The 12,258-nt window shown below is 36.0% G+C and overlaps 1 protein-coding gene across 3 annotated transcripts in view; it reads right to left on the bottom strand.

The window, feature by feature from the left end:
- ACSS3 (acyl-CoA synthetase short chain family member 3) overlaps positions 1 to 12,258 on the bottom strand; it is a 175,969-nt gene that overhangs the window by 20,826 nt on the left and 142,885 nt on the right. For all 3 annotated transcript variants that reach the window (XM_049883956.1, XM_049883957.1, XM_049883958.1), the window contains one exon: positions 10,865 to 10,928. In XM_049883956.1, coding sequence (XP_049739913.1) covers positions 10,865 to 10,928 — 64 coding nt within the window. The remainder of the gene's footprint in view (positions 1 to 10,864; positions 10,929 to 12,258) is intronic.

Raw genomic sequence — 12,258 nt, 5'->3', positions numbered from 1 at the left:
TGTATTCCATCTGGTGAGGTCCACATGTATGGTTGTCATTTATTTGGTAAGAAAAGGTATTTGCAATGAAGAAGTCGTTGGTCTTGCAAAATTCTATCATGCAATCTCTGGCATTGTTTCCATCACCAAGGCCATATTTTCCAGCTACCAAGATTTCATGTTTGATTAATTTCATACTGCACAAGTTGGTAAAAATCTTCCATTTCTCCCTCTTTGGCCTTAGCAGGTGGTGTGCAAAGTTGAATATATTCATATTAACTGGTTTTCCTTGGAGGTGTATGAATATTATCCTATCACTGACAGCGTTGTGCTTCAGGATAGACCTTGACGATGAATGCAACGCCAGACCTCTTTTGATGATGGATGCAACGACAGACCTCTTCAATTTGTCATTCCTGGCATAGTAGACAATATGATTGCCCAATTCAAAATGGCCAATAAGAGTCCATTTCAGCTCACCAATGCCTAAGATATCAATGTTTATGTGTTCCATTTCATTTTCAATAATTTCCAATTTTCCTAGATTCATATTTCATACATTCCATATTTCGATTGTTAATGGATGTTTGTAGCTGTTTTTTCTCATTTTGAGTCGTGCCACATCAGCTATTGAAGGTCCATAAAGCTTAACTCCATCAATGTCATTAAGGTCGACTCTACTTTGAGGAGGCAGGTCTTCCCCAGTTGTATTTTGATTGCCTTCCAACCCAAAGAGCTTATCTTCCAGCACTATATCAGACAATGTTCCACGGCTATTCATAAGGTATTCCCCGGCTAAGTCTTTTCAGAAGTAGACTGCCGGGCCCTTCTTTCTAATCTATCTTCGTCTGGAAGCCAAGCTGAAACCTGTCCACTGTGAGTGACTTGGCTAGTATTTCAATACTGGTGGCATAGCTTCCAGCATCACAGTAACATGCAAGAGCCCACATTAAGACAAATTGACAGACGTGTGAAGAAAATTAGAAAAAGTCCACAAGAGCCAAAGTACGACCTTGAGTATATTCCATCTGAATTCAGAGACCATCGCAAGAATAGATTTGACGCCTTGAAAACTAATGACCGAAGACCAGATGAGTTCTGGAATGACATCAAGGACATTATACATGAAGAAAGCAAGAGGTCATTAAAAAGACAGGAAAGAAAGAAAAGACCAAAATCGGTGTCAGAAGAGACTCTGAAACTTGCTCTTGAACTTTGTATAGCTAAAGCAAAAGGAAGAAATGATGAAGTAAAACAGTTGAACAGAAAATTTCAAAGGACAGCTTGAGAAGACAAAATAAAATATTACAACAACGTGTGCAAAGACCTGGAGGTAAAAAACCAAAAGGGAAGAACACGTTTGGCATTTCTCAAGCTGAAAGAACTGCAGAAAAAAATTCAAGCCTTAAGTTGTAATGAAAACATTAAACAATGCAGGAAGCATCAAAAGAAGATGGAAGGAATACAGAGTCACTATATCAAAAAGAACTGGCCGATACTCAACCATTTCAAGAGGTAGCATATGATCAGAAACTGATGGTACTGAAGGAAGAAGTCCAAGCTTCACTGAAGGCATTGCAAAAATGAAGGCTCCAGGAACTGATGGAATACCATTTGAGATGTTTCAAGAAACAGATGCAGCACGAGAACTGCTCACTCATCTATGCCAAGAAATTTGGAAGACAGTTACCTGGCCAACTGGCTGGAAAAGATCCATATTTATGATTATTCCCAAGAAAGGTGATGCAACTAAATGTGGAAATTATCCAACAATATCATTAATATCACATGTAAGTAAACTTTTTTGCTGAAGATCATTCAAAAGTGGCTGCAGCAGTATATCAACAGGGAACTGCCAGAAATTCAAGCTGGATTGAGAAGACAGCATGCAGCATGAAACCAGAGATATCATTGCTGAAGTCATATGTGTCCTGGGTGAAAGCAGAGAATACCAGAAACATGTTTACCTGTGTTTTATTGACTATGCAAAGACATTAGACTGTGTGGATCATAATAAATTATGGATAACATTGCGAAGAATGGAAATTCCAGAACACTTAATTGTGCTCATGAGGAAACTGTACTTAGATCAAAAGACTGTCGTTCGAACACAATAAGGAGATATTGCATGGTTTAAAGCCAGGAAAGTTGTGTGTCTGGATTGTATCTTTTCACCATACCTGTTCAATCTGTATGCTAAGCAAATAATCTGAGAAGCTGAACTATATGAAGAAAAAGGGGGTACCAAGGCTGGAGGAGGACTCATTAACAACCTGAGTTATGCAGATGACAGAATCTTGCTTGCTGAAAGTGAAGAGGACTTGAAGCACTTATTGATGAAGGTCAAAGGTCACAGCCTTCAGTATGAATTATGTTTCAACATAAAGGAAAACAAAAATCCTCACAAATGGACCAATAAGCAACATCATGATAGATGAAGAAAAGATTGAAGTTGTCAAGGATTTCATTTTACTTGGATCCAAAATCAACAGCCATGGAAGCAGCAGTCAAGAAATCAAAAGACACATTGCATTGGGCAAATTTGCTGCAAAAGACCACTTTAAAGTGTTGAAAAACAAAGAAGTCACCTTGAAGACTAAGGTGTGCCTGATCCAAGCCATGATGTTTTCAATTATCTCAAACGCATGTAAAAGCTGGAGAATGAATAAGGAAGATAGAAGAAGAATTGATGCCTTTCAATTGTGGTGTTGGTGAAAAATATTGAATATACATAGACTGCCAAAAGACTGAACAAATCTACCCTGGAAGAAGTACAACCAGGATACTCCTTAGAAGCAAGGATGGCAAGACTACATCTCACATACTTTGGACATGTTACAGGAGGGATCAGTTCCTGGAGGACATTATGCTTGGTAAAGGAGAGGGGCAACAAAAAATAGGAAGACCCTCAACAAGATGGACTGACACAGTGGCTGCAACAATGAGCTCAAGCATAAAAATGATTGTAAGGATGGCCCAGGACCGGCCAATGTTTAGTTCTGTTGTACATAGGGTTGCTATGAGTCGGAACTGACTTGAGGGCGCCTAACGAGAACAACAAGTGTTTGTCATAATAATCTAGATGAGCTGGGATTTGGTCTATTGAAAGCGATCTGAGTTTTCTGGTGGCCTAGCATGTACCTAGTTCGATAAGTATAGACTGGACCAAGAGATTTGTATTTCCTAGTCAGAGTATTACTAGAGAGAGAGAAAGGGAAAATTTTACATGTCCTAGAATTTGGCTAGATTTGCATTCTCTATTCTTAAAAGAAGATGCCCTGGGAGACTGTGTTTTCTCTTCCTGAGGAAAATGTGGTGTTAGCAATTACTAAGAGATAGATTATATTCTTACAATTAATTGAAGCCTAGAGAATTCAAAATATAGGTAGCAAGATAAACTTTAAGAACACAGGTTTTCTCAGCTGATGCTCAGAACTTTTAAATACCTGCATACATTTTCTGAGGAACAGGGACTGTGAATTTTTTTTTTATACCATTTCTCATTCCTGCAAGAAAGGTCTGCATAAGCTTGTGCACACCCAGAAGCTCTGGGAACTAAGAGTAACATACTGAGATTTTTCACAGAAGTTGTACGAACAGATTTCTGTGGAATTTCTGAAGACCTTGAAATTACACATAAAATATAGCTATACGTAGTTATGTACTGTATGTTTCTGAGGAGAGGATCTTTGGTTTTTATCCAATTATCAGCAAACTGATGACATTCACCAACTACTTAAATCTCTGTTCACTGGAAAGGAATGCTGGTGGCACAGTGGTTAAAGCACTTAGCTGCTAACCAAAAGGTCAGCAGTTCAAACCCACCAGCCGCTCTGAGGAAAAAAGAGGTGACAGTCAGCTTGCATAAAGACTTACAGCCTTGGAAACCCTATGAGGTTGCTACGAGTCAGAACCAACTGGATGGCAGTGGGTTTAAAGAGGCAATCACCATTAAATATTGCACGTGTTTGGCAGAGAATTGGAGAAATGGTGATGAAGAGATCAAGTTAAAGAGTGAGAAATAGAGGGGGAGGTAAAGGAGCAGAAAGAGAAGGACGAGGTCCCAGAATATTGAAAAGAAGGAAGCAGATGTTAGAGTCATTCAAATCATCCTGCATGAACATCTAATAAACAACTCAATATATGCAATATGCGAATTACATTAACATAAGAGGAAGTGCCCTGAGAAGAGAGGAGACTCAGAGAATTTGATGTATAGAAGGTGATCCATGGTCTGGATCTTGAAGGACAAGTTCATAAAGCCAAGAAGTGAAGAGTCAAGAAAGGCACTTCATGCTGAATGGCCATTCTTCCTCCTTTCTTCCTCGTCATGTGTTTTCCTTTTTCTTTCTTCCTTTCATTTATTCACTCTTTGCACAGTCTGTTAATCAATAAACATATACTGAATTCTTAAAACATATAATGCGCAACCGAGTCGATTTTGACTTATAGTAACCCTATTAAACCCTATAGGACAGAGTAGAACTGGCCCAAAGGAGAACAGCTCTAGGCAGTAATCTTTATGGGAGCAGATCACCAGGACTTTTCTCCCACTTGAGCCACAGGTGGGTTTAAACTGCCAACTTTTGGTTAGCAGCTGACCACTTAAACCATTGCACCGCCAGGGCTCCTTTGAATGTCTACATAAGTACAAATAGTCTGCTCAGTCTAACCAACACTTACGATGTGTGCGTGTCTGTATTTTGTGTGTGCACACGTAGGAATATGCATATGAGGAGTGTGAAGGGACAGCATAAGTTGGAAATGGGGCAATGGAGCAACAGAGAATGGGACAAATTTTAAATGACCATAACCATCATAAACAGGTGTTTGATAATGCTCAGTTTTCAAAGATATTTTTAAAGAAGAGGAGGATATAATCAGATTTGTTCTAGGAAAAAAATGCTGAATCCAATATAATCGGATAACTAGAAGTCACAGTAATAGGATGAAAATCAAATATGAGGGATGAAGAAGAGAGAGAATCAAAGTTGTCTCTAAGCTTTCCAGTCTAGAACAATGATGATGCCAACAAAAAAACAAGGACAAAAGCAGTAAAGCAATATTTTGGTGAGATGTGGCATATTGAGGTTTGGAGAAGTAGAAAGGAAATAGAGAGTTTGGTTTAAAGAGCCTCTGGGAACATAGGTGGAGCTATCTAATATTAATAAAGGTTTTATCTGAAAATCAGATAGGGTAAATATGTAGATATGTTAATCACGTGCAGCTAGCTAATCACTGAAAGGTTGGAAATCAGTGAGTGATCCTGGAAAAGAGTATGGAATAAGAAGGAAAAATCCAAGGCCAAAAAACATTATTAAAGTTGGGTTAAAGGAAGAATAGGACCATTACATAAAAATAAAGAGCAGGATTAGAGATGCATAGGCAAAATAAAGCAGTATTTTAAGAGCCCCAAGAACAGAGTGTTAATAATGACTGAGTGTTCAAAAAGGTAAATGGAAGTACAAATTTTATATGAAAGTGGATTCAACATAGGTCATGGGATTTAGTAATTAAGATGTTCTTGAGTATCCTCATAACTGCAATTTCAAGAGAGTGGAGAAGACAACAGCCAAAGCAGTTAAGGAGTAAATGAGAAATAAGTGAATGCAGTAAGGTTATATTACATTTTAAAAATATGTTGGTGACTGGAAGGGAAGATATAAGCAATGGTTTAATGTGGAAGGCAGGTTGATTTAGGGTGGGAAATATTTGAGTGGAAGCAGCCAGTGGAGGGACATTAGAAAACACCTCAGCGATCATTTGATTGATGATTGATTCAATCATGCATTAATTCATGCATTAATTATTTTCTTCATTAGGTCTACGTTTGTTGGGTGCTTGGTATTCCTCAGTCACTGTGCTAGGCATTGATAATACAAAAATATGAACTGAGGTCTCAGAATCATAGAAATCCTGGCATATTGGAAACTATAAGAAATTCAGTAGTTTTAGAGGAAAGATTGGGAGGATGGCTATTGCAAATGGTGCCTACTCCATTAAGTTAATAAAATAACATCAAAATATCAATATTCAAGGCATAGGGTAAAAGTAGCCTAGTTTTTTATTAGCGAGTTTTACAGTACGTAATTACCAATTGCCAGGTGATCTGCATACATTGCCTATGGTAACAGATATAGATTGAAGAGATAACTCCTCTTCCCTGGAGAATTCTGGAGTTCCATCTCAACTTTACACTCTCAATACTTTCTATGGGGTCCTTACGCTTTATCTGAGATTTTCATATGAAGCCAGCTTTTACCTCTCCAGAAGAGACTGACAAGGCTGTAATTTTTTTCTCTCTGGGCAGACAAAAGATTGGGTAATAAATCTGAGTTCTAGCTGCAAGATCACTACTGACGTTTAGTTTTCTATATCTAAAAGGAGGATCGTATCTGTCCCACTATCTATCTCATAGTGTTGATGTGAGGCTAACAGAAAAAAAACAGAAGATGAACTAAAATCTCTATATGAGACTTTAGAAAGGAAAGAGATTGAAATTACATAATACACTTGCTTTTACTCAAAGGATAGCCCGATGAAAAGAATTGTGTCCTGACCCTCTCCCAAGACAGTATGCCTGATCCACTCCTGCAAAGCTGTAAAGATGTGAACAAATATCATTAAGGGCTGGGAGTTCAACATCTGGAGGACGAGAAATTGGCAGGCACTAGAGTAAAGCCATTTCAGACAATTCCATTCAGCTGTCGCCCACCCACCACTGCCTGCAGGGTACAAGTCAGAGGAACACAGCAAGGAGGGGACAAGCTACACAACCAATAGGAACAAAGGACTGCGTCAGAAAAAAATGTAAATCCACCAGAGAAGAAGAGTCAGACCTATGGCTTTAATAACAGTGAGCACTGTGATACTGAGGGAAGCAGCTGCAATTAAAATTTTCTTTTATGTCCTGCTTTCTGGTGCCTGGAAATTACCAACTGATAGTTTTATTTCCACAATTTGGAACTTTGGATACAATTATAGGTGCACCTTCTAAAAGTCATGAACATTTTGTATTCATAACAATTTAGGTACCATAACTTTCCTACTGAATTAACTGCCTGGAGTAGGTTTCAGAATCAAAGGGATTTTCTAATATCCATGCAGACATGAAGAGTTCTATTCTACTAGAAAGGTGAATCTTATGAATACAAGAAACTAGTAAAATTGCACGATTTGTGCTTATTGCATCCTAGTGCACTGAGTAGTTTAGAAATCACTAACATGTCTACCTTTTACTTAAGAGATTCCAAGGGAAGCAAAACAGTGACTTCCAGAAAGGATATGGAAAAATGAATTAGATCACAATACTTAATTTCCACATGTCACTATTCCTGATTTTGGGGTCAACAATCTTAATATGGTACAATGAATCATTACATTTAGAATCTTACATGGGGTGGATATAGGATTATAGTTTTATATTAAAAAACAAAACGAAACCTGCCAGAGTATAGTTTCCGACTTATTTATACTATTCATAACAGATTTTATAGTAAAACCAGAAGCTGTAACTACACCAAAAAACAAACAAAAAGTGGAGGCTTGAAAGAAAAAGTTACTATTTCCTTACTGACTTATTTAAATATAGGCTGAGCCCCATATATTTTAAATATCTCATGCAAATTTCTCCTCTATTTTTATAATTACTACAGCTATGATTAGTGAACATAAATGATACTAGGGAGTATTCTTCTTTCAAAGAGTATTCTACATAGTGATTATACAAAGCAATAAAGAAAAGCATGAGCATAAATAAGGGCATAAATTATTCAGAAGAAAGGATATTTATCTCTTTGGTGGTGGTCACTCCCAGACGTGGTTTTTGATGGCAGTTTAGCTTTAAGCCCTTCATGGATTTCAGTTATTCTCACTGGTGTTTCACCCCATATCCTTTCAAAGTTGATAAAATATGATCACACCCTATGTAATCTACAACTTTTTTTCCAGAAAAAAAAAATTATCTTTTTGCTTTTGAAATGATTTGGCAAGAAGCCACATATTCAGTTGACCGTGGGTTATTATTTATCAGTAATCACTGTGCAAGTTCAGGAATCATGGGAAGTAAGACATACAATTGAAAAATTACTTGCAAATAAAATGAAAAATTTATGGAGGCTCAATTTGATCATGACGTTGTTATGCTAAATATTAGAGATATTTATTTAAATATGTATTCATTTTGATCCTAAATTTCTTATATTGGCAAGGTCAATACATTTAAAAATGTTTCAGTCCCAGATAAGTTGTAGACTCTGAGCCTGTGTGCCTAATAAAACACCTTCTACAAGCCACCAAATGGTTCTGGGGACCCATCCAGATGGTCCCTGGAACAGACTTGCTTTCAGATCATAGTCTTTCTTTAGAATGTGACCTACATGGAAAGAATGAATATCTCTCAAATTACATACTTTTATTTTTTAACTACAGTAAATTTTTTTGTATTAAGTCAATGTCTGTTTTCTCCATCTCCTTAGTTCAATTAAAATATTTATTATGTCCTTCTAAAGAGCACTCCTTGGCATTTTTCCATTTTAAGTGAAGGATGTATCTCCTCAAGGCACTCAGAACAGCTGAACAGTTATGGACCAACATAAACAAGTTTTACTGATAGAAGTTAAACATAAAAACAGCCTGCAGGAAGCCACTGGGGTCAGTGAATAATTTTCAGATTGATGAGTTAGCATGGAATGGTTACTGGGGATGTGTGTTTTAAAGGGATATGGACATAGGAAATACTTGCTTTTACAGATAAAAATAAGTTCCAGAAAGATTTCAAAAACAGTGCCATTAAGAAAAGAGAGGCCTAGTTGATAAATTGTATTTCTGCCTTAATTTTCTAAAACAGCATTTATAATATTCTAAAATATACAGTTTCACTGCTAACCTAAAGGCAGAATCAGCGTCCCACATGTTATATTGTATTGCATCTCTAAGTGATACATAATACGATCTCAGAATCCAGGATCTTTACAGTAAAACTGCCTATTTAGGAATACAGAAACCCAAACCAACCCCGTTGCCGCTGAGTCAATTTCGACGCACAGTGACCATATAGAACAGAACATAACTGCCCCATAGAGTTTCCAAGGAGCACCTGGTACATTCAAACTGCTGACCTTTTTGGTTAGCAGCTGTAGCACTTAACCACTATGCCACCAGAGTTTCCATTTAAGAATACAGAGGGAAGAAAATTATCCTGAATTGGTAACAAACTAAATTACAGAATTCTTTAAAGCAACAGTTGTGTTACTTTCATGTATCTTAATAACACTAATGGCAACAAGAAGAAATTATAGTTTATGTGCAATAGTGCTATATTTGATTATCTTCAAATGAATGTGGGGTGAAGCTACCGATAATTAAAGTGAAGGGCTTAAAATCAGGCTGGCTCAAATGCTATTATTGAGGTCTTGCAAAAGTTACTTTATAAAATATGTGACTTACTTATAGTCAAGGGGATATATAAAAATATATGCTGCTAGAGCAGTTTTAAAAGCTCTCAAACAGCATGTGCATACCTATGCAAAGTAAACATCCACACACAACCTTGTCCATATTATCAATTTCTTTAGGAAGTCCTACCCCTTGTTTTTGCCTCAACAGATCAAATTTTAAACAGCTCTGTGTTAATATGAATTCTGATTCAGAGAAACATAAAGACAAATGGTTTATTCAATACTTAATGCTTCCATCTTGTTGGACATTTTATCTTAAATTGAAAAATTTTTAAAAGTAATCTATTGCTTTTCATGATTACTGATAACATAAGAATATGAGAATTGTATCAGACTGTGTATCTTTACCTTTTGGTAAAGTCACTGTATTACTACCTAAAGAAATGAATTACTTTACTTTTTGGCTACTGTTTCTCATTTAGCTTTCAAAGATTTTTAAATGTTTTGGTAACCTGAGGCAATCTTATACCAATCAGAGAATGGAAGATAATAACAGTTCTTTTAACTTCTAATTGTAATAAATAGGAAAACAAATCTTTTCTAAGACCTGTCATATAATATTATTTATTTATAGCAAATTACTCTAAAAAAGTCTACTACTTAAATTATGTCAGTAAAGACCATTATCATGTTAATCAGATCCACTTACTATTATTAAAATGTTACATACTGTGGATCTCCCAACTTAATAAACTTATATTTCTCCTTCTCCCAGATCAACAATTTTAAAATATGGATTTAATCAAAGTAAATTGAAATATTTTCACTTTAAATTTTAGCACTTTTTAAAAATCAAACTAGCAATAATGAAAGCTGATAATGCATCTGGTGTTTGGTGAGTCAGGGAATTTATATTCTGCTACTTTTTGACCTATTAATAGTCCTTCTAGATATATATTTGATGCTAAAGCAATTATCCAAAAAGGTGAAAAGGACAATGCAAAAAGATGTTCCCTACAGCGTTATTTATAATCATTAAAAAACAAAAAAACTAACAGGCCTGTAATGGGGATAAAGTATTTTTAAGGAGAACAATGCTTAAGAATGCTCATGAGACACAGTTAAGGGAAAGCAGCAATACATGAAATTGAATCAACAGTATTATTTCAACAATGTAAAATGCTTGGCAAAAAGTGGAAAGTCATATATACCATAAAATTATGCAAATAATACATAGATGTAAAAGTTACTCTTATCATCTATACATTACTTACAGAGATGCAAGGTTTATCTTTTTAAAATTGTTCCCTAAAATATGTGCTACTTTATATGATGTCTGTGTTTAAATTATAGTAGAGATGGCAGGATTGACAAATAATAGAGGAGCTTATCATGCAACCTCTTCAATAGTATTATGACTATAATTTTTTTTAGCATGACATGCCAATATTTGCCCTTTAAATAGTAGTAGTACAGGTTTTGCTTACTTTACCACAATATTTCCTAAGTACCGAGCCTTCAGTTTTTGCATGTTGTCGTCCAAAATCATAACTGTAAAGTTAAATAAATAAATAAATAAAATGCATAATTTAAAGCTTAAAGGTATTTTCATATTTTCTAAGTCAACCTTCAAAAAAATCTCACTTTAACAAGGCTTGTTGAATTCCTGTGAGACATGAACATACAATATGAACAATCCAAAATCTTTTACAAAACATAAAAAGTACCTACACACTTTGGATTCCTAAAAGATAAGAAATTTATTTCAGAAGCTCTCTTAAATCAAAATTTCTTATTTCAAACATGGTGGTAATTCAAGGTCTATGCTTATGTCCACGTAAAGGTTCCATTCTATTCTGTTAAGGACATTTTTTTAAAAATGCCAACTTTTCAAAAGGAAAGGAAACAAACAAAGCTTTAAAATATACCTGCAACAATTTTGCAAGCACTAACAATGAAGCATTGAAAAGCCTAGAAAACCACTTATTTGGATTTAAGCCTTAATCCTCACTTATGGCTCTGAAAGTTCAATTTAATCTACCCAGATATGATCCCAATGTTTTCTATGCTACACAGAGAAAATCCTGAAACACTTTATTTAGGAGATCAAGGCTTTTCTCTATGTTCGATACTCTTAGTGCATACTGAATATGACGGTAAATTGTCTTCTAAGCGCTAATTGATCCTTCATATGACTTCATCCATTCAGATAATTCTACTGTAAAAAGCTATGAGAAAAGAAGACAAGAATACCCTCCCCCAGAAAACAATTGTTTTGTGCCCTTCTTTGTATTTCCAGAGATCTTTGTTTTAAAACTCTATTTTGAGATCTGTCTATATGGAAACCCTGGTGGTGTAGTGGTTAAGTGCTATGGCTGCTAACCAAAGGGTCGGCAGTTGGAATCTGCCAGGTGCTCCTTGGAAACTCTGTGGGGCAGTTCTACTCTGTCCTATAGGGTCGCTAAGAGTTGGAAGCAACTCGATGGCAGTGGGTTTTTGGGTCTATATGGGATCAAATTGACTACAACAACTTCAAAAATTAGATAGGAACCTTAGGGGGCAGTGATTTTATGTTAACGGTGGAGGAACAACTCAGAAAAGGAGGGTGAGAATGGCTGCACAACTTGAAGAACGCAATAAGCGATGTCACTGAACTGTACCTGTACAAACTGTTGACTTGTTGTATGTTTTACTGTGTATATTCTCAACAGCAACAGCAATGAAAAAGAAAATAAATTATTTTTTTAAAAACTCTATTTTGACAATTATTAGCTATGTAGGAATCTTCTCTCACTGAGTTCCTTAAAGGTGGAAGCCATGCTTAATTTATCTTTGTTTCCCCAGATCCGGGTACAGTGGCCAACTTACCAGCTATGTGCCA

Source organism: Elephas maximus, chromosome 4 (genome assembly GCF_024166365.1).
Source record: "Elephas maximus indicus isolate mEleMax1 chromosome 4, mEleMax1 primary haplotype, whole genome shotgun sequence".
Lineage (NCBI taxonomy): Eukaryota > Metazoa > Chordata > Mammalia > Proboscidea > Elephantidae > Elephas > Elephas maximus.
This window is presented reverse-complemented; position numbering and strand designations above follow the sequence as displayed.